Here is a 26,943-nt window from a genome sequence, read left to right on the forward strand (position 1 = left end):
TATCTATCAACAATAGCGGGCTGGTCGCGCACAGGCTTACCGAAATAAGGTTCAGGCCGGGTACGAAAAAGTCTCCATGAGTACTGCTGGACTCGATTGGCAGTGCTCGTGCTCATGATTATAACGTATGGAAAATGTGTGGACATCGGTGTAGGACTAGGGTTCATCGGGTGCGTGTTGGACATAAACAATGGACAATTAAGAAAAATGTGGATTCGGCCATCTTAACTTTGGGAACGTGGGTCGTGACAATAAAGAGTGACAATTTAAGGCATGAGAATGAGGCGACATAAGAGGGGTAGCGAAGGTCATGGATATAAATCATGTTGCACATAAAATCATGTGTTGACATCTTAATCAAGTTACACCAAGAGTAGTATTATTACATAAACAATGAAATAATGTTATTACATAAACAATATAGGTCAGACTGTAAATTCGCACAGGAGCAATGTGTCTTTGAGTACCACGTGGGTACTTACAGAAAGCAACTCAGTTCAATACGGTCATTGAGACCGAATGGTTTATACGATTGTAAGCGGTAAATCCAGGCTGTTTCTTTTTGTAAAAGGAACTTATTATTATCTCTTCCTTCTTTTTTTTCAAAGGTTTCCAACACCATAAATTTTAATTGTGCCACATTGTGGTTATGTTCCATAAAATGCATGGCCACGCTTGATTTGACTTGTTTGGTCCTGATATTTGACTTGTGTTCGTTCAAGCGTATTTTAATTTTTCTCTCTGTTTTACCTACGTAAATCTTCCCGCAGGGGCATTTGAGTAGGTAGATTAGGTTAGATGAGTCACATGTTGCATTGACTTTGATTTTGATTTCTGTGCCCTTCAGTGGGTGATTAATTTTATTGCCTATGATGATATTGTTGCAACTGTTGCAATTGAAGCAAGGTCTAGTGCCTTTGTAGGTGATTTGTTGAGGAGTTTCTCTTGATAATATTTCTTTTATGTTGTTAGCTCTAGCCCCAGAAGTTTGCATCAAACGTCTACATGAAATGAATCTAAGATTCATTGAGAGAGGGTATCCTCCCGAAATAACCAATGAAGCCATGAGAAAAGTTTCCTTGATCAAACGTGACAATACACTAAAAAAACCGGTAAAAAGTGAAGAAAACAGGATGGTGGTAGTATCCAGATACTCCACACTCAGTGGAAAGTACAAAAAAATCATATTGGGACATTGGAGAATTCTGTCGTCCGAACCAGACTTCAAAGATCTCTTCAAAAATCCACCGATCTTCGCATACACTAGAGCTAACAACATAAAAGAAATATTATCAAGAGAAACACCTCAACAAATCACCTACAAAGGCACTAGACCTTGCTTCAATTGCAACAGTTGCAACAATATCATCATAGGCAATAAAATTAATCACCCAATGAAGGGCACAGAAATCAAAATCAAAGTCAATGCAACATGTGACTCATCTAACCTAATCTACCTACTCAAATGCCCCTGCGGGAAGATTTATGTAGGTAAAACAGAGAGAAAAATTAAAATACGCTTGAACGAACACAAATCAAATATCAGGACCAAACAAGTCAAATCAAGCGTGGCCATGCATTTTATGGAACATAACCACAATGTGGCACAATTAAAATTTATGGTGTTGGAAACCTTTCAAAAAAAAAGAAGGAAGAGATAATAATAAGTTCCTTTTACAAAAAGAAACAGCCTGGATTTACCGCTTACAATCGTATAAACCATTCAGTCTCAATGACCGTATTGAACTGAGTTGCTTTCTGTAAGTACCCACGTGGTACTCAAAGACACATTGCTCCTGTGCGAATTTACAGTCTGACCTATATTGTTTATGTAATAACATTATTTCATTGTTTATGTAATAATACTACTCTTGGTGTAACTTGATTAAGATGTCAACCCATGATTTTATGTGCAACATGATTTATATCCATGACCTTCGCTACCCCTCTTATGTCGCGTCATTCTCATGCCTTAAATTGTCACTCTTTATTGTCACGACCCACGTTCCCAAAGTTAAGATGGCCGAATCCACATTTTTCTTAATTGTCCGTTGTTTATGTCCAACACGCACCCGATGAACCCTAGTCCTACACCGATGTCCACACATTTTCCATACGTCATAATCATGCGCACGAGCACTGCTAATCGAGTCCAGCAGTACTCATGGAGACTTTTTCGTACCCGGCCTGAACCTTATTTCGGTAAGCCTGTGCGCGACCAGCCCGCTATTGTTGATAGATAGGACCCTTAACACACGGATATTTTCCAAACGCGACTCATTTATGCTTTTTCAGTGTTCTTTTGAAACTCTACGAGAACACGTGAGCATCCCTTCTTACAGTTCCACTGTTTCACTTTGTTTGCCGGCATGACCACGAATGTTTTTCACTCACCCTGAGTTCATTATTTAGGCACTCATATGTTGTAAACCCGCCTTTGCACAAATTTCACCCGCTATTGAAAACACTAAATAACAACACCACAGCTTTGCTTTAAACTCACCATTACCCCTACAATGTCAACTTTGGTTATTTAATAGAATGTATGAATTGTTATATCTTAAGGATTTATGATGCAAATGATGATCGTTCTTATTTTCAGAGCTCCTTGAGAAAGGGCATTCCGCCCGAAATGCATTGGAGCAGGATTGATTTGAATCATTGAAAACTTTAATGAATATGATGAAGAGAATCTATGTTCATGAAATTCAATATGGAACTTAATTAAAACAAGTTTGTTAACTTGAGAGGAGTCGATTCATACTTGACGAACCAGAGGGAGTGCCCACACGCTGGGATGTGCACACAAACTGTGTGCCCACATTATTGAGGTCGGATTTTTTGACATAAATAATGTAGGTTGGGGTGGATCGGGTTTTATTTACCATTTGTTGAGTTTAATCAAAATATACAAGCCTGTGTGGTTGAGTGGTATATAATCAAGAAAACCTTCCAAGAAGGATAGATTATGCGAAGGGGATCTATAGTCTGGAGTGGATGGTAAGAACCTGATGAATATGGATTTACAAACTGCAGCTGCGAAGTTTGGGAAGCTGGTAGGTGGTAGGTGGTGCGTGAAGATAATATTACTCTTTCCACAGTCATCCTCAAACTTATGACTCCTAGGGGAATCTTAGAATAATGGCTGTATCTTCTCCTAGCAAGCTGTCTGTTATGTGGAGGAGGGCCTTGCTGTAATCTATGATTAGGCCTTGGACATTTAGACGATTCTTGTTCATAGATCTTGTGCTGATGAGTATACCGGACAGAACATGGAATGGGAAAGGAAGTGTGGTGTGCTTAGATGTAAGAAGATGAAGTGAGATTTAGCTTAGAGGGAGGGTCTAGGGTTCTAGTCATCAGTCTTCAGGGGGCTGACAAGAGAATTGATCAGTTGAGTTTAGACCGTTAAGTGGGGGTAATGAATGATTCTATTTGGGGGTTATTAGTGAGGGTATGAGGCAGATAACAGGAGAAAAAGGATGGAAGAGAGAGAAGCAGAAAATGAGGGAAGGAGGAGGAAGAGCCCCTTACAGGGTAAGAAGGGATCAGAGGGGAACGGAAAACCTAATCTCCCCTGTTGACACAATCCTAAGGAAATGTTTATTTTAAACTCTATTATTATTACATAAGATTCAAACAGAACATTATGTTATTTCATTGGCAGTGAAAGTTATGCAGTGCACATAACTGTCACAATCTTGTAACAGCCTCTCCCCTTCCTAGGTATTTTCTGATTCAACCTGATAGGACAGTAATGCCACTTTGCAAAAATCATCAGTAGAGTATGTGATTACAACACATATGACGTATTCATTACACACACTCACTATCCTCACACACACCACGGAAGCATTTTATAACGTAATTGTCCAATTGAAAACTCAAACATATTCACCCCAAAGTGTTAGATCATCTATGCCTCATAAGAAGTTATATTAACAACCCCAGATGTCTTTTGGTCCAGTCAATACTGAAATAGTTGCTTTATACCCTTTCAGTTGTTTCCCATAAGATACCATGAGGCAGATTTACAAGCCCCCTGTGCTGCCAGTTCGTCACTTTAAGTGATGCACTGGCGCATTTCTTTGCCCTATATTTACAAGCACAGGAAAAGCCACCCTGCGTGGCTTTTCTTGTCGTTGTAAATATTGCCCCTTTACACGCAGCACTTTGTGTGAAAGTGACATTTGATGGGTGTTGCTGTGGGTGTTCCCACGCAAATCCCATTGAACAAGACACATTTCCAGATTTACGAGAAATCGTAAACCTGGAAATGCGTCCGTTTGCTAGGTGTTGCCAGGCGCAACGAGGAGAAATGTTTTAATTTCTCCTTGATTTTTCCTCTTTCAATGCGTGCTGCATTCTACAGCATGCATTGAATGAGGAAAATGCCTGTAGTGATTGTTTTTGTGCAGGAAGGTGCCCCTTCCTGCCCAAAAATAATCTCCCCATGGAGCAAGCATCCTTGCACCATGGTGCAAGGGTGCCTGCGCCGGTGCATGGCAGCTGTTTGTGCGCCAGCATAGGGGAGAGCATTGGAATGCGACATATCATTGTAGATATGTTGCATTCCTGTGCTCTGAAAGAGCTGCAGCATGGCGCAGCCAAAGGGCTTGCGGTGCCGCGCTGCAACACTTTTTTGTAGATCCGCTCCCTAGTTTTTAACAAGTGTTCAGCATTCTATACTGAAACCCCCGCCACAATGTAATGCCACATGCCTTTTGGCCAGTAAGAGTGTGATTGTAGTGAACTTTCTCATGCAGCCTTCACCAAACGATGAGTTATCTCTCCGGCCATATCTGTTCAAATCATTGGAGTACGATATATTCTATGTATAAATGTGAAATATATTAAGCTGAGTCTGTTATTTGAGGAGAGGGACCCCAAGTGAGTAAAGCAAAATGTACACTCCTCGCCAGATGTTTGGCAATTTAGGTCAGAAGATGATTTATCTCTATCATTGGTGACACAACATTCACCTCCTTTTCAATAGCTGTATGCAGCCGGGGCACAGTGCATCTAGGAATGTGGGAGTCCACCAACAGTTTCATTGATTTAAGTGAAGGGGGGGCTAGGGAAATTGAATCAAAAACAGATCAACATTCTGTCTGTGATACAGAAATATGTAAAGAGGGATGTACCCAGGTGCTTCTGTGATGACCTGTATGGGGAACACTTGTCCTTAAGAGCCTGGAATTGTGTCTTGCCTTTTGTTGAAGGTTTGGAGTAAGATAAGGTTGTTGAGGAGGGGAAGGCCTGGTGACCACATTCTTTTCAATCAGGGCCTGGTGTGGAGTCCATCCCAGGCCTATGCTGCACAGGGAGATGTGTTTATTTCAATTGTTGGTCTGTTAGATAAATGGTACAACATGGTTTCTAGATCATTTAAAAAGCAGTGCATGTTTGACTCTAAAATCACATTAATGCTAACCATCTCCTTTATGACCACCAGTCAAGCTTCAGGTCACTCTGCAGCACTGTGATCACTCTTTTACACATTGTAGATGATGTTATCGTGACCACAGATAAACATGAACCCTGCCTTTTGAAATTTCGGGACCTCTCAGCTGCCTTTCACTCAGTTGACAGGGTCGTAACGCAGGCCCCCGCAGCCCCCCGCGGTGTGGGAGGCCACCAAGCTGCAGGAGGCCCCCTCAGCACAGTGAGAGCTCTGGATTAAATCCGGAGGCGGTGCCCCTCCATGTACCTGGCAGGGGAGCCCCCTCAACTTTTGTTAGGCCACTGTCAGTTGACTGTCGTGACCTCATGCTCACCCTAGAGTCTTGTATGGGATTTAAAGGCAATGTCCTGCACTGGCTCTCCTCCAGCCTTACCAACTGACATCACTGTGTTTTCATAGGCGGCTCGAGATCTCAAAAGATCCTTATCACCTACAGAGTACTACGGTTCCATACTATCCGCTGTCATTTTCAGCCTCTACATAGAGCCATTCGGTGCTATACTCACAGGCAAATGCATCAAGATTCACAAACTGCAGATGATGCACAACTCTACTTGAAAGTCTTCTCTGCTTTTGACATTTATCACCCCAAATACTACCAGCACATCATCCAGACCTGGATGTCTATCGTTTAATTTCAAGCTCAAATCATCCAAGACAGAATTCCTGATATCTAAAAAGAACAAGAAGCCTGAAACAGTACATATATGGCTCAAATATATTAACCTTGATAGCTACAGACCCCAACTTTCACCCCATACCAAGTCACTTTAATTCATCCTGAACACAAATGCACGCTCAAGGAACACATTGCCCAAAAAAAATGGGCTGGTACCAGCTCTCTCATCTGAAGAAAGTGAAACCATGTCTTCATCAAAGTGACTTCAGAACTGCTGTTCATACCCTCATACTCTTGCACCTGAATGGTGGTAAAGCTTTTGGCATCCCAGGCTCTATAATGGTGCCCCTTAAGCGCATCCTACAAGCTGCAGCGTGTCTCATCCTGTCCCTGAAGCAATATAATGACATAACCCCCATTCTGATGGAATTCCAGGTGCCCCCCTTGCCAGCCAGCACTATCTTCAAAACAAGTAGCTCCAAATACAGCATAAACTGAGCTCCCCCACGTATCTGGCTGGCATTTCTTGGCAAACCTGCAGCCAAAAACAATGTTAGGGCGCAGACTAAGAAACGTAAAAAAGGAAAAACAAGGCAGCAGGCCTTTTTCATCTATCCACTTAGGATCTCGAACAACATCAACATATCCATCAGAACTGCCACAACATAGCTCCAATTCAGGAAAGAACTGAAGATGCACCTCATTAAAGAATACTACATCACAATGCATTAACCTTCGACAAACCAACAACCTCATTTTCCACTCATTGGCCTTATGCTTGTCTTTTACCCTGTACAGTGTCCTGTTGGCTTTTGGCTAGGTTTGCACTAGATATATAGATAGATATATCAGATATATTCATATATACCCACATCCAATCGTACCTACACATCATCAGTGATCCCAAGGGCTTGAAATAAGAGCTTAATGAGGATAACCATATACATTATTGCAATAAGGCCTGCTCTGGACAGGGGTAGGCAGGTCCACCATTTCCCCAGCTAATCAATATTCCCAGATATTCAAGAAATTAGTCGCGCTATGGTTGTGGAAAGTCTATACCACACTTTGGAAAGTTGAATGTCAAGGGAAGGATTGGGATTTATCACATAATTGGTTAGCCCATATATTCTTAAGGATTGTGAGCCAGATTAACTAACATTTTGCGTCATGGAGGTGCTACTTGTTTAGCGCAGCCACGACCCAACATATAATTTTTGATGTATAAATGCTCACAAAGAAGATGTTTACCAAAAAGTATTGCAATGAAGTGCATTGCACCACCTTGTGTTACATTGCATTAGGGCAGCGTTCCAAGGCTGGAGCACTGGTGTTCTCATGCATCCACTCATGAATTTTGACACAATCCCAGATTTACTAAGGTCAGTAAACCTGTGATTGTGCCAGAAAGCAACACCTCCCTGAAGCAGGCATAACAAGGAGAACTTTCTTTATTTCTCCTCGTTACTTCCTCTTTCTCTCCGTGCAGCATTCTGCCGCTCACTTAGAAAGAGGAAATTGCTTTTAAGGATTGTTTGTGTGCTGAAAGGTGTCCCTTTATGTACAAAAACAATCCTGCCTGTAACGCAGACCACTTTGCGCCATGGTGCAAGGGTGCCTGCATTGCTGCTAGGCAACACACTGTGCTCCAGCACTAGGAAGACAGCAGAGATGTGCCTTATCTTAGTAGATATGGCACATTTCTGCTGCCTCCCTTTCACGCAACGCATTGCAGAAACTTTGCTTGCTATCCTGAGATGTGAAATATTATGTCTCTGTGTATAATGTACGGGGATGTGGAATTGGTTAGGAGAGTTTTGAATGCAGAGATAGAAGAGAGACATTCTCAAAGCGTAGCTTTAAATGAGAGTAAAAGGAAATTGTGTTAGAGAGTGAATGAGAAGGGGTCACTAGTGTGGGATAGGATGAAGATAAAAATGTTGACTGGGAAGCATTTATGAGGAGATGTTGGGAGGAGTGATCAAGAGAAAAAGGAGTGCATGGGATTATTGTGAAATTGAAAAGCTTTTAGTAGGCAATGGAAGACCATACGCCAAGGGCAAGGGATAGAATGGAATGGAGGTGCTGGATTAATGAAAGGGGATATCATGGGAAAGTGTCACAGGAGGGTATGTTAGTAGCAGAGGAATAGGAAGGTGTGGCATATGTAGTAGAATGTAGAGGGAAGGTGGGTGAGGGTGGCATGGGATGGGGTACCTGTAATGAGAACGGACAAGAATGGATGGATGGATGGAAAAAACAAGAAGGAGGCAGTAAAACAGTTGAACATTGCGGTATAGTGAAATCATTTTAGAGCACTGTGAGGTATTAACAGGCTTTTGTCTGCTTGGTGACATTCTGTGTGGATGGTCATTGGTTGGTCATTGGTTGAGATTATAGCGCATAGGCCCACTCAGAAGTAACGGAAATGAACCCAAAGAAGTCACAATTTCCCAAATCAATACATTTAAAGAAGCAATTCAATCACTTTGTATAGGAGGATTAGGCCATGGAAGGCACTTCTTCCTGACAACAGCAAGGGTTGACAGAGTCTACGGGTCTGCACAGAAATGATGGAGTTGTGAACCATGGTAAATGCATATTTCTAAAGCACCAGTATTGAAGAAGCTATGATGCTTCTTCTCCTGGCAGATATCATCCCTGAAAGAACCGATCGCAAAAGAAACAACACAGTTTACAAATGCTATAATTATTCAATAAGGGATGAAAGAGGTGCAAATTGTGGAAGATGCAGCTTTCTTCTAAACAGAAGAGATAAGAGAGGCTTAAGAGTTCCTGAAGTTTCTACAGGATGACTTATGGAACCTTTGAAAACACAGATTCCTAAATCACTAGAGATTAAGGAAATTCTATGGTCCAATCAAAAGTGATATAGGTGCAACCCATACAAAACGCAGCTTCACAAAAGTATCAGAAATTATACGGTGTTTGGGAAAAGCAGTTGCTACACATTGAAGACGCAACTTCCTAAATATCACTTGAATTACAGAGTCCATTGTGATGCCACCCGTGGAGGTGCAACCATGGAAGATGCAGGCACCAGATCCAGAGTGTATGAGTTCACCCATTGTGTACTGTGCAACACTGGCATTTATAGCTTCTTAAAACTACCAGAAGTTAATGAGCCTATGGGATTACCCCAGAAGTGACTGAGACGATAACCATGGTAAATGGAAATACCCAAACACCACCATGAATTACAGAGACTGAGGGTCACCCCAAGAGGGACAGTGAAGCTACCCATGGGAGGTGCAGCTTCCTACACCACCTTAATAAGTCTGCGGGGTCAAAACAGCAGCGACAGAGCTTGGTAAAAAGTGGCAGAGATGACTGTGTCTATGGGTTTAACTGCTGAAAAATAGGTTCAACACAGGAAGATAAAGATTTTTATAACCCATCCCAACTCTAAAGACTATGGAATGTTCTCAAGATCAACACAGGTTTGACCACTAGAAGCACAAATGTCATAAAAACCGAAATCTAATTAAAAATAAACATTTTATACAACCCAGTAAGTTACCATCTGAGAATTTAGCTCAAGAGGCTGTACTTTCTAGATAGTGAAAGCTAATAAGTAAGACACACTGGGAATGGGAAGATAAGGAAGAGTTACAGGCACAGGAGTGAAAGGGGGTAGGAGGGAGTGGCAGCTTCAGGGTGAAAGCTTAGGGTATCCAGGCCCTAACACAGCAAAACCAGAGAGTTAGAAGATGAAGTCATCTTTAACCAGGGAATCATAACAGAAAGTCCTCCATAACATCACCTGGACATCCAAGCTAGAAGCCTCAGAAGAAAGATTAAGTAAGGCTCCTAAAACCATTTAAAGAGTCAGTTAGGGAGAGGATGGGTGCCGAGGGGTGAGAAGTAAAATGAGAAATAGAAAAATGATAGACCATCTGAAATTGCAAAATTGAAACTATCACCTCAGGCTCTTTAGTTATTTTCACAAAAAATTTATTGCAAAATCCTTTACATTGCCACTTTTTTCTCAAAATGTTCTTTGGGGTGTGAATTACACTATGAAATTCTAAGATTATTTTATGATTTTCCCTCCAAAACCTAAGCATTTTAATCAAACGTTATGTGAAAATTGAGCTATAAATACACTATTTGTCTCCATTTAATCAAAATGATCTTAGAGAGAAAAACATGCACCTCCTGAAAGAAGAATGGATAACTTTCATCGTTTCAGAGCAATAAACGAAGAGCCTTTATGCTCCAGATATTTAAAAGAAAACCAGCCCCAGAGAACTGGTTATTACCCCCAGGCTTTGCTCTTATGTGCATATTCCTGTCATTTGAGGGCTGACTTTCACATTTTTGGAGCATGGCCATCGCCGCCACATATTTAAAGTTCTCTTCAATATCTTGGATATTCCTCTTCTAGGATAAAATTAATTAAATACAGCGCACCAAGGATGAAGAGTGTTTAACACAAAATACAAGTACCCTTCCTATTCCAAACATTTCCTCTTCACTTCAGAACAGTTCAGTTCAGATCAAATACCTTTATTCGGCACTTCAAAAGATACCATAGAAGAGCATAAAAGATAAACATACATTCTTTAAAAACATTATTTTAAAATAGACAAGTTAAAAGACATTTAATAAGAAAGTCTTAAAAAAACAGCGACACGTTCATAGGTAGGATTTGCTAGAGTGTGGGGCTAGGTTACAAATCATTAGAGTCCACTGCTTCTCTTCTCGACAACTGTCCAAAAAACAAAATAGGATGGAGTCCATGCAACATCGTATTTCATGATACAACTACCATTGTTGTACTATGTCTAACTGTTGCACCTCAATTGCTCAATTTACAGGTCTAAATTCATTGGTATAATTAAAAAATATAACTTTACCCAAACAATGCAATTGTCTATTACAGCAGTATAGTCAAATATTATGCGGAAACACCTCACAAATAGGATGGATATTTGTAAACATTTGCTGTCAGTTTCCTACCCCAGCTATGTTCTTACTTCCATCTGGTTAATGGCAGGAGTAAATGCTTACTAAAGGTGGACTATGAGGAAGGCCACATCCAAACTCATGGTAGAGAGAGTTTCATATTTTCATATATTTAATATATTAGGCACAACATATAGGCCGCATTTACAAGTAAAGATGAATTAGGTGTAGTGATGTGTAGCTGGAAATAACGCTTTGGCTGGTATCTCAGCATATAAATCTGGCTAATGTGAGGTCCCCATGGAAAGCCGAATAACATTACAGACCTGTTTCTTTTGGTTAACGCTGAATAAATTACCTTTCCCATTTACCAACTACTATGAGCTGATGGTAAATGAGAATAGGGTGTGTGGGTAGAGAAGGGGTCTGGTGGGACTGGGGCTGGAATGCCTTGGATTTTACCACTTCCCTCCACTCGTAATTGACCCCATAATGGAGATATACAGGTCTAAATGTTAAACTGACATATTAACATTTTACCTTGACTACTGCAATGTGATCGATTGCAGTAGATAGAGACACATCCAGCAATATTTCCTAACGCATGTCACTTTAAAAGGAGTAAAATTAATTAAGAAATGTGTACCATGTTTGGTAGTGAAAAATCCTCCAGGCTACGCTCAGTATATGGGGATACAACTTCTTCACCATTTTCCAAAGGGCCAGCCACCAGAGCTACCTGATCCATCTGAAAGATTAGAAGGTGAAAATGTTCATGAATTTACAAATTACCAGGGTCTGCTAAATGCTAAATATAGTTGTAAATTATATTTTGTTTTACATAATATGTTGTTCTAAGACAAAGGTGCACTATCAAATATCCAGAGCTGGTCCAATGGTTTTTGTAAGCTCTGCACTTTGACTTGTGTTCCACATTTTTGTTGTACCGCATTCCAATGTTTAGTACTTACTTTAAAGGTCCATGAGTCATTTAGTTTTTTGTTATGGTTTGTGGAGTTACTGTTTTCATGCTTTCCTAGTGTTTAATGTGCCTTATCAGGCCTAGGGTTTGGTTCTGAGTGACCTCTTCCTACTTGTAAGTTAGACCCTGACTTGTTTCTCTCACAGCAAGAGACTCAGTGTTCACAAATGTGAATGAAATGGGTACCTGACTGTGCCAGAGGTATGTTTTCACAATGGGGGTATAGACTTCCACCTCTGCTGGGAACTGCAATCCACGGAAGCAGGTCCTCAGGCTTAAATGGCAATTCCATTCTTTAAACTTCAAATGGGGAATACTAACCTTTGTCATTTGTGTTTTTTTTGTTTTGAGTCCTAATTTTCTTTCTTTTGATCTCTTGAATACTGGATCCCAATATGGAGTGTGGGAATAAAATGTTCACCCTTGCAGCCAAATTACTGTTTACTACAATATATTAATTTATTGGCCCATCAGAATTCCGTGCGTTAGTTTAGAAAGACCCCAGAGTGCCTTTGAAATGCTTGACTCCTGTGTGCATTAAGGACCTGATTTACAGGTTGGGCAACGGTTACTCCATTACAAATGTGCTGGATACCTCATCTGCCTTATTACGAACACCATAGGATATAATGCACCTGTGATAAGGCGTTCAAGATGTCTGTCACATTTCTGAGAGAGTAACTCGTCCTCCAAACTCTAAATCAGGCCCTGAGCCTGTTCACCAATCTGTATCTAATGCAACACATAGAACGTGTCTAACTGGCCCCATGTTCTAAGTGTCTTATCCTTGAATATGTTTCCTCATTTAATTTAGCTTAGGCAGTCTCTTATATGTGTCCCTCTTCCCGTTAAGATTCTCATCTACTGACTTGAGCTGCACTAAAATAGGCCAACCCATTTTGAGTCTTCCCCACAACCTCCTCCATAAGCTGTTATTCCAAATATTATCTGGGAGTGATGACTCTCCTTTAATGTCAACAGCTCCATTATCTACCTCTGTTTCCTAATTCTTGCCATCATTATCATTCCTAGGAATTTACTCTCCGCTTTCATTTAATTCGCAGTGTATTGGAACTCTGACACACACACAAGAATAAATAGCTTCCACATTCGTACTGTTGATCACCCCCAATTCCTACTTTAATTTTATTGACAGGAAAGGCACCAAACTGCAATGTGGAAACATCAAGATTGCTTTGTTGAATTTCAATTATTATGGTGCTGTTAGTAAATGCTGTCATCCAAAAAAAAACAACAGAACACAAACATTTTTTAAAAACTAGGGGCATCATTTATGAAAGCCTTGCGCCACCGATGCGTCACTTTTTCCCATGTTAAAAGTGACGCACCGGCGGCGCAAGGCCTTCATAAATAAGGCCCTAGATTCCCAGAATTCCAAGAAATATCAAACTTTGGCTAAAATCAGAGAAGGTTCTTGTGTTTTTGAGAGGGAAATTTCTGGAATCTACAGGGACCTATAAAAGTGCTTCCACCAAGCTTTTCCACCATTGTCCCGATACAAACAGTAACCTACTTCTGTTTGTGGATCTATCACCTACAAGAGGACTGGTCAAACCTTGAACCATGTGAAGTCAATGGAGTGCCAATGGGGTATTCACATGATTAATGTGATGGCCTATTTCTGTAGTGTGCATTAGTCCAAGTGTCATAAGGATTTGTGAAATACATGTATATACAATCTCTTGTCTAGTGTTCTGTCTGACCCATGTAGGGGGCAGATTGGTGGTAAATCCTGGCTTGACTATGGAGTAGAGTGGTAGGCCAATGCCAGGATTGACTGGTCCTAAACTCATTCTATTTTTTAAAACAATCCATGGTGCTTTCTTCCTGTTCCCTGGGAAGTGCAGATTGGGGAAAATCTCCCAATCTTCGCCCAGCCAGCAAAAAGAGTGTATAGACATCAGGTTTCAGTCAAATGACAGGAAAGGTCGGTCCCCACCCATTTTTATTTTTACAAACAAACAATCCCTGGTGTCTAGTATGTTTCTGCTGCCATTGTGTGGGGGAGGTTGGGACTAATTATCCAATCTGTCCCATGTGGGGACAGAAACATTTTTTGGGATTCAGGTGTGGGAGCTTTGCCCAGTGTAAGGTCAAAGTAGCTCCCATCCCAATCCCTTTTTAAAACAGTTCCTGGTCTCTAGAACAATTTTTGACCTTCTGCAGTGGACAGACTGGGAGTAAATGGACCAATCTGACCCCCAGGGCAGAAACACTATGGGCCCTTCATGGTGTGCTCTAACTCCCCCACACTGTAGAGAAAGCAGAGTGTTGGTTAATTACCCACTCCGACCAAGAGGGTAGAAAGAGTGTTGGGGCACTATGGGACTGAAAATGTTGACTGAGGCTAGCACAGACGCCCTGTATTCCATTCTATTTTTTTAAACAGTCCATGGTGTCTAGTGTATGCGTTTAGGCACAACAGAGGAAGGGATTGAGGGAAATTCCTCATTCTGCCCCCCAGAGGATAGAATAACTCTTTGTGTATTCACGGGAGAGTGTTGCAGCCCAATACCAGGATGGGACCTCTCTGACCCCATTCTTTTAAAGCAAAATTCAACTCTCCCTGATGTCTCATGTTTCCTCCCCTGGGGAGGGCAAATTGTGGGTTGCAGCGCCATACAAGAAAGTAGCAGCCTCCACCCATTCTTTCTCCACAATCAAACAATTACTGATGTCTAGTGTGCTAACTTCATTGCTAGAGAGGGCAGATTGGGGTAAATTCCCGAATCTGCCCCTGTGGGGGCAGAAAAGACTGTTTAGGGTCGAGAAGCAGATGATATGGCCCAGTGCCAGACCGTCTGGTCCCCACCCATGCTTTATTTCTAAGATAAGCAAATGTGTCTGAAGCGTCCACCCCAGCCTGAGTACCCGCCTATGACTACGCCACACATGGAGCATAGTATTACATGTCTTTATTTGTCTGCGTGTAACTGTGAACCAACAATCGAATCCGGTTTTCATTGGATTCTGCTCTAACACTTACATCATAGTGTCTGGTGTTCTTACTGTCCCTTGACTTGGGTAGCTTAGAGATAACATGTTGGCTTTCTGGGGTCAGGAGTACGGCTGATGCCAGGACAAGGTGGCCACCAGCATACTTAAAAAATAAATCCATGAGATCTAGTGTGGTTTTTGCCCTCTGGGGACTGCAGATTGGAGTATAACCGGCAATCAGCATCCTGCAGCACAATAACAATGGGCATCAGATGTGGGGAATGAGGCCAATGCCAGGTCAGGCCGGCCCTAATCTCAATTAGAATTTTTATTATTGCCTGGTGTCTAGTCTGCTTTCTGTACACCGGGTAAATCTCTGAAATTGGCCCTAATTGGTGGGGGATGGAAAGACAGCAGCTTGGGATTCAGGGGTGGGAATCATGGCTCTATGCTAGGACAGGCTGATCCCCACACCAATCCTATTTTTTTTAATACACTTTCTGAATACACTTTCTGATGTGATGTTTAGTGTGATTGCTATGAGGAGGTCAGATTGTAGGCTTCAGGAGTAAAAACACTACATTGTACCGCCATGGAGAAGTCATATTGGAGGCAAATCCCTGTCTGCTCAGCAAGAAAGACTGTTTGGGCTTGAGGGGTGGGTTTATGGCCTGATGCCAGTAGGGGCCGGCCATCACCCAATTGCTATTTTTTAAATTTCCCTTTTGTTCTTTCTGCCCCTGTAGGGAGGCCTGATTAGATTAAATACCCCAATAGGCTACTAAGGAAAGCAGAGAGACTACTGGAAAGGGTGGGTGGGGATATGGCTTGATGCCAGGACAGGTGAGAGCCTACCTCTTCTTTTTTAAATCAACATTCCCTTGTGACTAGTTTGCTCCCTTTGACCTGGAGAGATCTGATTTGATATGCACTCACAATTTGCACCCCCAGTGTGTAGGAAATATTATACAGGCATTGGTATGGATGATACAGCTGACTTCCATTCCACCCTGGTGTATAGTGGGGTTTTACCTCCATGGGGAGGCAGTCTGAGAGTAAATTCCACCGTTGTGGCAATCTCAAGTGGTAGAAAAGCAGCTGTAGAGCCTTGACTGGAGGAGAGAAAATTCTCAGGTCTGGTGCTGCTCCCCCTTTCAAGTTCCTGATGTGTAGTGGTTAGTCTCATTAACCGGATTGCCTATCAATCAGTTTATCAAAAAAATAGAAGTAGAGTTGAAGAGGGCAGTATCTCCCACCTCCAACATTATGATTGCTGTTGTTTTTTGAGTTTGGAGGGCCAAGCTGCCCTGACAACAATGAAAAGAGTCATGCATGCTGGTCGTCATTCATAAAAAAAACTTGGGCTGCTGGGTGAAGCCTTCTCCAGCTGACAGGTGTGGGGCCTATAAAGGCAGTGGTTCTCAAAGTATGGACCGTAGGCCACTGGTCACCAGGCACACCTTTCCTTAACACCCATACCTTCCTTACGGAGCCCCCTAGTAAGGCAAGTGTTGCAGCAGGTATGTAAGCCAAGCAACATAGTTTTGAGATACTGGACTTGCTTCTTAAGTCAATGTAGCTTGTGTGATGAGTAGGGCTGACCTGCTCATAGAGCAAGCAAAAAAGACTGTAGAAGCAGAGCCCAGAATCAGAAAAACAAAATACAATGTTGCAAGGGTATGTTTTCGTGCTTCTTTGCTTATTAGTTTTTTGTTTCTAAAGCCAGTTTAGCTTGTACTTTCTGCAAGGCAGTGCTGCTCATAACTTAAAAGAAGTGCATAAAATGTATGGAAACTGTCATTGTGAGTATGATGGAGCAGACTAACTGAGTGTAGGGAGGGGGGTCAGCCAGGTAGCTAAAAAGAATAAAATATTCGGTGCCTACATTTGTGAATTAACCTAAATGCAATTGAATATAAAATGTAATAGAGACATGTTAACTGAAAAAGCATTGACAAACCAAAAGGTCTCATCTATGACCTACAGGATTAGTTTTCTCAGTAATTTGTTTGCCATGGTTTGAAGCAGAGCAACTGCTATGTAGCATCTAAAAATTAAGTTAAAAAAATGTGCTGTGACGTGACTGTCGCGTCATCCTGCAGGCACTTGCTAACATGGATGCAGGTGCCTACAAAATGAGCAGAGAATGTTTTGCCTTTTATCTACCAATTCCAGATGGATTAGTAAATAAAAGGTGTGCGAATTGCACTTTTTTGTATATTGCGCAAATGTGATTTTTTTAAACAGCACTAATGCGCCTTTATTTAAAACAAAAAACAAAAGGGGGAGTGAGTTGAGGGTCGGGAGGGCGACGGCCAAGATGCAAGCCCTTGGGGACACCCCAAACTGTGCTTTTTGGCCCTTGAAAAAAAGTTTGTGAGTATCAATCAATGAACCTGGATTAGTATATAGCTTCTAATCACCTGTGAGGGTATCCAGGCTCTGAAAGTACTGTTGCAGGGGGGCTCAGTTGAACATCCGTGTCTTGAGACCTTTTCTGAATTCCAACAAAGAGGGTGAGGTTCGAAGGTGAAATGGGAGGTCATTCCAGGACTTTGCCACGAGGTGAGAGAAGGAGCATCCTCCACTGTTGCTGCAGTGGATACGTGGGGTGCACGTGAGGCAGAGGGAGGTGGAGTGCAGGTGGCTGGAGGGAAGGTGGAAGTTCAGTCAGTGGTTAATGTACGATTGTCCCTGGTTGTTGAGGACTTTGAAAGTGTGGATCAGCATCTTGAACTGGCATCTTTCCTGAATGGGGAACATGTGGAGCTTCTTGAGGTTGGTCTACTTGGGGAGGTCTAGGATGAGTTTGGCTGCTGCATTCTGTATTGTCTGTAGTCTCTTGAGGAGGTGCGAGGAAATTCCTGCATAGTTGCTGTTGTCCAATCGGCTGGTGAACAGGGCTTAAGTAATGGTGTTTCTGGTGCCAATGGAGGGACATTTGAAAATCCATGTGGAGGGTGACGAAGCAGGCAAATGAGACTGCATTGATCTGTTTTTTCATGGTGAGCTTATTGTCCAGAATAAAGCAGAGGTTGTGGTGTGGTCTGTCGGAGTGGGTGAGAATCTTAGTTCAGGAGCGCCACCAGATGTTGTTCCATGGGGAGGTATTTCCGAAGACCAGCACTCCTGACTTGTCTGTGTTGAGTTGTAGGCAGCTGGGTTTCTCATGCAGCTAACGATGTCCGTCATGCACCTGCAGAGGTATGTCAGCATGGAGGATGGGTCTTCCGATAGTATGAGTTGGGAATTGTCGGCGTAGGATATGATGTTCAGTCCATGCGATCTTATGACGTCAGACAGGGGAGTCACGTAGGTGTTGAACAGGGTAGGGCACATAATCAACCTTGAGGGATGCTGCATAGGGTGTTCTAATTAAGTTTCAGGAAGAAGGGCTAGAGGCAGATTCTCTGGATTCATTCTTTGAGAAAGGAGGAGATCCACTTGTGGGTTTGTCCTCGGATTCTAAGTTTTGGAAGCATTTTATCAGGTGTGTTGTGATACTGTGTTGAATGCTGCGGAGAGGTCAAGGAGGATCAGGGCTGCCATTTTTCCTTGGTCAAGGAGGGATATGATGTCGTCTGTGGTTGCAATCAGGGCAGTTTTGGTGCTGTGATTGGTGCATGAAGATTGCTGTTCTCCAGCTGTTCTGTGAGTTGGCAGTCAATGGCTTTCTTGAGGACTGTGGTGGGGAAGGGAGCAGAGAGATGGGGTGGTAGTTCTTGAGTTCGTTGGGATTGGCAGATGGTTTCTTGAGTAGGGGCTTGACCTTCACGTGCTTCCATTCATTGGAGAATGTGGCCATGGTGATTGATGAGTTGAGGATGGTGGTGTGCTCCCTGCTGATTGTCTTGGTCCTGAGGATGAAGATGTGTTGGGGACATGGGTCTGTGGGTACTCCTGAGTGGACAGAGACCATAATGGTTGTGGTGTCTTGCATGGTGAACTGGTCCCAGGTGGTGAACAGGTGGTCCTGTTCCCCATTCGCGGAGTTGAGATGGCCAAGGAGGTTGGTGGATCATGGTGTGAAGTTTCTGTAGATGGTAGAGATTTTGTTGTGAAGGAAGACTGATAGGGAGTTGCAGAGTTCCTGTGAAGGGGTGATGACGTATTTGATGGCTGAGGGGCTGGAGAGCTCTCTGACGATGATTAATCGCAATGCACCAGAACACACCCAATCACTATATGTATAATCCAATAGGTAATGAGGCAAACAATAAATGAGATTCTTCCCCATGATGAGTTTCCAATAAGTCCTTAAACCAATATGCTTTCAAAAATAAATCAACCACACTCCTGAATAAGGTCTTTTGACTTTTATTTCCCAAAAAAGCGAAGAATCAGCACTGCTTCTTCGCTTCTTTGCAGTAAAAGTAATCATGGTTTGTTAAATACTAAAAGAGTATGTGACGACAGATTAAGGTTATAATGGAGAAATACACTTACAGGGTGTATATTTTGCTCTTAGAAGACATATCCTGGTTGCATTCATTGGATGCCTAAAACATCAGCCTGGAGTTGTATGAGTGGCATTTATGCTTAGACCCTGAGCATCTCAGGAAAACATGAGCATGTGAGTTTTCTTTTACAGAAGCTCCTGCATTATATATATCCAGACAGGATGGGATAAAGGGACTGTACCACATGTGATTCCACTAAAGAGTGAACCACTAGATCTGTATAAATGTTTTATAATTCCGGCGGCAAAGCGCAATATAAAAGTCAACCTGTGTATATTACACTATAAGGGAATGATAGTGCCATGCCACTTAGGTGACTGGCCAAAATATTTTTTTAATATTGTGATGCAACAATTTTGTATCAAAAATATCAAATGACAGAATCTAGATAGTAAATATATAGTTTTTTATGTAAATAATATATAGTTTTTAAATATTCTTTCATATGATATCAATCAATCAATCAAAAAATCATATGGTATCATTTACTTTAATGTAGTTGTATAGTAATATGCTTTTTCATTAATTTAATATACAGTAGTTATTATATTATTTTGAGGTATTAGTATTATTATAATAATTGTTTTATATTTCTCATGCAGTATGTCATTTTTAATATATAATTACATTTGTTTAGCATGTAATTAGTAATTTATAATTTAGTAGCAGGTCATTGTGCTTATAGGGGACTAGAGTCTAAAGTTATTTAATTATGTACATTGTTTAGTTGATGGTTACTTTAATTACTTGTATGTATTTTGTGATTTGTAATATGTAACATGGTCTTCAATTTGTAGGGGACTAGGGTGGGAACTAATAGAAAATATTAACTATTGTTTTTTATTTGTAATGAGTGCTTTAGGTTAAGAGATTACTTTCATTGTGTAAATTATGTTACTGTATATTTATCATGTTAATTATTTGTTTTATTTTAATTGCATTTTAATTAATTGTTAATTTCTTTTTTATATTTTTTTGTCAAGTCAGATATGGTACATATCAGTTCAGATATAAAACATAGGGGAATCACCCCAATTATAGATATTAAACAAAGTTCAACATTGAAAGTTTAGCGTTTGGTCTAAAGTGCAGAAAACTAAATAAAACAGCATAATTACATCGGATATCGAATCATAAACATTGATTTAATAAGCAATCTAATTTAAAGGATCTAAGTTCAAACCCATCCAGGTTTGATCAATTATTTTAAAGGAAGAGAGGCCTCTAACTTTGGCCAAAGCCAATTCAGACTCATAAATTTGCAGTAAAGAAGCCTACCACTCAGCTGGCTTTGGAGGGGAAGGAGACACCCATGTTCTAGCAATACAGGACAGAGCACAGACTATTATTATTGAGAGCAAGCATTTGATGCCCCAATCATGTTCCAGCGTAACTCCCATCAGAATCCCTTCAGAAGATAGTTGGACTTCAAAGTATAAGCTGGGTGAAATTAACTTGGTTGCATCATCCCAAATTCCTGTAAAGCGAGATACATAGAAAACATATGTATGATATATGCTTCTAACTAGCCACACTTAGGACATCTAGGGCCAGATGTAGGCAATTCTATTTTACCGATTCATAAATACCGAATTTTACCGATTTGGTATTTATGAATCGGTAAAATAGAAGGAGGGAGATTTAGGTAAAATCGGTAATTGAATTACTGATTCTGTAAAAATCGGTATTTACCGAATCGGTAAATACCGAATCCAGCAAGGGTGCAGGGGGTGTCACTTTGACACCCTCTAGCACCCCGAATACAGGCATGTGTGCCATGTGGCACACAGACATGCCCTAAGGGCACGTCTGTCTGTCACATGGCATAGGTGTGCATGCACACATGTGCATGCACACCTGGATTCGGTATTTTACCACCCAATTGGATTGGGTGGTAAAATACCGAACCTGAAAGGCCTTTGGGACTCAGAAGAGTCCCACCTACATCTGGAAGTTACCGAATCGGTAAAAATACCGATTCAGTATTTTACCGATTCGGTAAATTTACCGATTCAGTAAATTTATCGAATCGGTAAAATTGGCCCCCTACATGCCAATTCCTAAATACCGGTAGGTAACGGCCGAAATCGGCCGTCACCGACCGGTATTTGGGCTCCTACATCTGGCCCCTAGTCTTACCAGTGCCAGTGTTCTGACCCCATTTTGAAATTGTCTCATGTTGTATAGGACAATACAAAAACAGTCCTAAATTTCTGTAGTTTTAAATTAATAGAGTGTACTGAACAGTCGACAATGTGCAATCTGAAGTTCAGAATCAAGGATATCAGAGGAAAGCAACCTGCGGCACTTAGCCCCGAGTAGCATAGTATCATGAGTAGTATAATGTCAGAAATATTGATAAATTGTATTTATCAAAGGCTTCCTAGCTGAATTATATAAATGCAATGTTAACTCCATAACTTTGTGATCGATTGCAAATTTACAGCCTGAGAAGAAACTAAAACCCTGATTTTTAGGTATTTAAAAAGAGGTTTTTAGGGAGATCAAAAGAGGCCTTATGAATGAGCAAAATCTTGGATCATAGAGTTGCCCGACGGTCTCTACCCATAATCTTGCCAAGGCTTTGCCCATTGGGTCGTGAAATACTTGTGTGAAAGACAGGATTAACCTATAGCGGCGTATCTTTATTTAGCATTACTATGGAGTATTTGACACAGATGTCCTGCCACATACGTATGAGGTCCCCAACAACTTCAAATTGAACATATTTGTGATAATTAGGATCCTACAGTCTATTAAAAAAAAGCCTAAATTCCTGCTCTAATGCAAGTTTATATCCAAAAGCTGGTGTATCTGATTCTGCCATGGTTGCCAGACTGTGCAGGTGGCCAGCGAATGCTGTCCAAAAATAGAACTTAAAATCAAGGAGCTGGAGCTGTAGCCCCCGTGCTTGTATGGGAGTTTCAAAAAATGAATGGCGCATTTAGCCCACCTATTACCCCATATATAGCTACCAATAGTACCTACCAAGCATTTTAAAAAACGAGTCTGGGACCTGCAATGGGACCGCCCTAAACAAGTACAAAAATCTGGCCAGAATACCCATTGAATTATGTTGCAACAACCAATGATACTGATCAGGAGCCTGTTCCAGAACCTTAATTTGGCAATAAATGAGAGGAATAGTGGTTCCTAATTCAGTTTTAAAATATCATCAACCCCACTACATAGCTTTATACCGAGGTATACAGCAGTTGTAATTACTGCTGGGATGTGTTCATCTGGCTTAAAATTCAAAAGCGTTTTGGCTACGTTTGGCTTGTATCCTGAAAATGTACCAAACCTATGACCTAGCGATGATACGAGATTTGAAGAAAAGACAGCAATGTCATCAGCATATGCAGTAAGTCTTAATGCATGCATTCATGTACAGAGATTGAAGGTACGACTCTATTTAAAGAGCAAATAAGAGGAGAGATAGCGGGCACCTTTGCTGGGTGTCTCGGTTAATCTGAAATGGCAATGAGTGCTTCCCAGCATATACAAGATTGGCATATAGTGACTAAACCAATTTGCTAAATCTATGCCTGATGCCAAAAGCTCAAAGTGTAGCCCACATACAGTCCCATACAACAAGGGTCAAAAGCTTTCTTGGCATCTAATAATATCATACCTATTCTAGTATTAGATTTTTCTGCAACATCAGATGCCGCGATTGCTGTGTTAGTATGGTTTGTGGTGTCCCTGCCTGGTATAAAACCATGCTTCTGTTGAGAGACTAACGCTAGTAGATGGTGAGCAAGTCGAGTAGCTAACATTTTGTTAAATACCTTTGTGTCTGTATTAATCAAGGAGATGGATCGATATGAACCCTTGTCCTCTAGTGGCTTGCCTTTATTCAAAAACACAAAAACATTAGTAATGTTCCAAGTAGCAGGGACTCCCCCTGCTTATAAATGTGCTAGATCACCCATACAAATTCTAAAGCTATTATATCCTTAAACTCATTCTAAAATTCAAGTAGTATGGTATCATCTCCTGCTGCTTGGCCTGAGGGCAGGGCGCAAGAGCAGCCTCAATTTAACCCATAAGAAAATCTACCTGAAGTGCTGATGTCTGGCTTTCTGCTAAACAGTGTAATCTACAACCCAGACTATAATGCATCAGATCGGATTGATTAATCGCTTGGGGTTGGCTACGTAAACCCTGATAGAAGAATGAAAATTGCTCCATGATAGCCGGAGGGTTAAAGTAAACTATACCATCATCACCTTTGATAAATTCAATGTTACATTTTGACTGCCTATAGGATATTTAATGGGCCAAAACCCAACCCACCCTTTCCCCATTCTCATATTGTAAAGCCTTATTCTTAGCATAGCTGGCAGCTATCCTTTCTATCAGCCCTTGTCCACGCAGGGACCGTGTAAATTTCATGAAAAGAATTTAAAATTGTAAAAAATGAATTTTATATTAATATTTGTTTTATTAAATTACTATTTCGGTGTTATTATTCTTTCATTTATAATTTATTTTAATTTTTTAGCTGCTGTTTTTATTGGGTAGTAAGGAGGGAAGTGTATTTATTTTAAAGATATTTCTCTTGTTTTATATTTTTTAGAATATTAATTGTTTCTACCACATTTAATGTTATATATTTATAATATAAATATTTTTATTTTAGATACATTTTAACATTTTAATGTTAGTAGATATTTAAACTTTTTAAAATATGATTGTGAATTGGAATGGTATGTCTAATCTTTCCAGAGTCCAGCACCCTGCCTGATTTTGCTTATGTTGTAGTGAGAATAGTAAATATAACCCCTAAGAAATTCCAACAGATTCCCTGCTATTGCTTAGTTTGGAATGAAATAGTAAACTTAACCCCAAGATTACTCCAACACTTTCCCTGAGTTTGCTTACCCTGGAGTGGGATTAATAAATCTGACCACTCAAAAATCCAACACTTTCCCTGATTTAATTTACATTGGAATATGAATAATACATCTCATCCCTTCCAAAGTTCAGCCCTTTCCCTACTGTTTCTTAGATTCAAGTGGGAATAGCAGTGGTTAATTTGTAAAAAAAAAAAAAGTGTTGGGGCTCTCACCAGGAGGCAGCTTGCACCAGCCCATTCGTAATGTTAACGCTGCCTAAATAAGAAGCAACTACTACCCATGAAAGTGGGGAGAGGATGTGGCATAATGGCCAGAGCTACAGACTTCGTAGCTGAATAACCAGGTGCTTGTCTCGGCGATGGCTCAACATCCTCCAATTCTGGGCAAACCACTCAATCTCCCTGTGCCTACCATAAATGTATGTGTTCTTAGCTGGTGTTCATGAAAAGCACCAGTGTTGATGATTGAGTGCTGGTGCTGGTGCTGAGCACCGGAAACCACCAGCTCAAATTAAGCACTGGGGAATAGTATACCTAACCCTTCCGAAATCCAATACCTTCTCTACTGTTCCTTTGATTGCATTGGGAATAGTAAATCTAACCCCTCCAAAGTCCAACACTTTTGTTGATTTTGCCTACGTTGGGTCGTTAATAATAAATTTCTCTCTGTTAATCTGGTGTAACATTCTACTGAGCCACATTGAAATTTGTATCCCTTCAGCAGGGATGTAAACTAGCCTGTGCTGGTTACAAACATTTGTCAGGTTTTAGCCAGTGCTATAAACTCCCTGCCTGCCTGCTTTCCTTTTTAATGCCTGCATCAAGTTATTTCTAGTTAAAAAAAAGTAGTAGAGGGTATGTATGTAATGTCACAGCTCCATCCAAAACTGTCAAGGAGTCCTCACAAAGATGGCTAGTTGTGTCCAGTAAGGCTTTCATATTAAAAGATGTAACAAGTAAATGAAAATACAGAGACTACAAAGTGTGTCACATACAAATAGGTTATCTAAAAGTTAGATACCTCTGGGTAAACTCACAGTTTTGAAACATCGCTCATCATAAAACAAGATGTATCTTCTATTACATCTGATTAACATTCACATTTATTTTCACTCAGCCCGAGGCAGTAGTGTGATTTGGAGTTTTATTCTGAGGAAGATGGCAACAAGAAAATGTTCATGGAGTTACATGAAAAACACTATAACAGCTTTCTAACACAGTTAAAAAGAACACTAATATTCAAAATAATATAGTTTACGCGGATGAAGCTTCATTTGGACACACAAACACACACAAACACAAACACACAAAAACATATTTAGGCAGAACTTTGCTCACTATTCATTGCAATGAAACCAAAAGCAAAAAGGGTCAAGATAATGGTGCGGATTTTATATCAGTTAAAAAGCAGTATGCTTGGGGGGCTAGGATAATGTTTCTTACTTGAAACATCAGAGGAAGTACAACTACTGGGAGACAAGACAGGTAATGCCATAAATTGTCAGACGCAAGGTAGACATTGTACTTCTTCAGGAGATGCACATAGGCCCGGCTGCTACACCCTTTTTGCAGAAAGATTGGTGGCATAGGCTGTTTATCTGCATACTCCACCTATTCCAGAGCGGTAACACGCCGAATTAGAAAAGGCATACAATTACGACCAGAGCAGTTTGTATCTGATGCTAGAAGGCACTGTTACTATTCAGTGCTGGTTTGGGGGAATACCAATGTTGATAGTCAACCTGTACTAGCCTAATCATGATTACCATGATTGTTGTAACCTTATCAGGCAAAAGCTAACTAGCTAGGCCCCACACACAGCATTGGGGTGGGTACTCTAAGGTTACATTAGATCCAAGGGTGGATAACACTAATACTGGTCAGATTAGACACAAACAATCACAGGCAGTACTAAAGGCTATTATTGCAAGGTTTAGGTGAGTAGGTCTATTGTGAATATGGCACCCTGATGCACAAGTATATACCTACTTTTCTTCAGTCCATGGCATGGCATCTCATGTAGACTTTTTGCTGGGTACAAAGGTTATTAGCTGGTGGATACATCATACAGAACAACTGGCCTGTACATTGTCTGATCATGCACCTGTATTACTGGCACTCAGTGCACCAGATAGATGGGACATGAGTAGGACATGGAAACTACAAACAACTACCTTGCTAAATCAACCATTAGAGAAGACATATGGAATTCCATAAAAAAGTACTTTCAGACTCATAGGTGGTCGGTAGGAACATGTGCTACTTCGTGGGAGCCATTGAAGTTGGTCAACAGGGATGAATGTATTGCCAAGGGCCATGGCATTCTCCAGGCATTACGGGGAACACTGGCTAAACTGGGAGCTGTACTTGAGATGCTTGAGCAGCAACAGGTGGCAAAGCATATCACCTTCAATCTTTTGGAGTTAGTGTCCAAGGAGATGGAGTTTAGAGTTGCAGCATAATAGTAAATTACATTCCTAGGAAAATATGCAGCAGCTAGAGACATTGGCAAGCGAGAGAGTCCAGCGTGCACCTTGGCAGGAATGATACATCCACCCTGGGCAGCAGCTGACATCCTCAAGATTAACTCCATAGAGGCTATAGCTTAGTATGAGCCAAATGAAATTCTGAATACATTCAGTAACTATTATTCAGTGGTGTAGCCAGACA

At 41.0% G+C, this 26,943-nt stretch overlaps 1 protein-coding gene across 1 annotated transcript in view; it reads right to left on the bottom strand.

Moving 5' to 3' along the window:
* LOC144784001 (uncharacterized) overlaps positions 1 to 26,943 on the bottom strand; it is a 1,599,281-nt gene that overhangs the window by 339,557 nt on the left and 1,232,781 nt on the right. The window contains exon 24 of the mRNA XM_078662713.1: positions 11,659 to 11,760. Within this exon, the coding sequence (XP_078518839.1) occupies positions 11,659 to 11,760 (102 nt within the window). The remainder of the gene's footprint in view (positions 1 to 11,658; positions 11,761 to 26,943) is intronic.

The sequence above is a fragment of the Lissotriton helveticus genome, chromosome 10 (assembly GCF_964261635.1).
Source record: "Lissotriton helveticus chromosome 10, aLisHel1.1, whole genome shotgun sequence".
NCBI classification, from domain to species: Eukaryota; Metazoa; Chordata; class Amphibia; order Caudata; family Salamandridae; genus Lissotriton; species Lissotriton helveticus.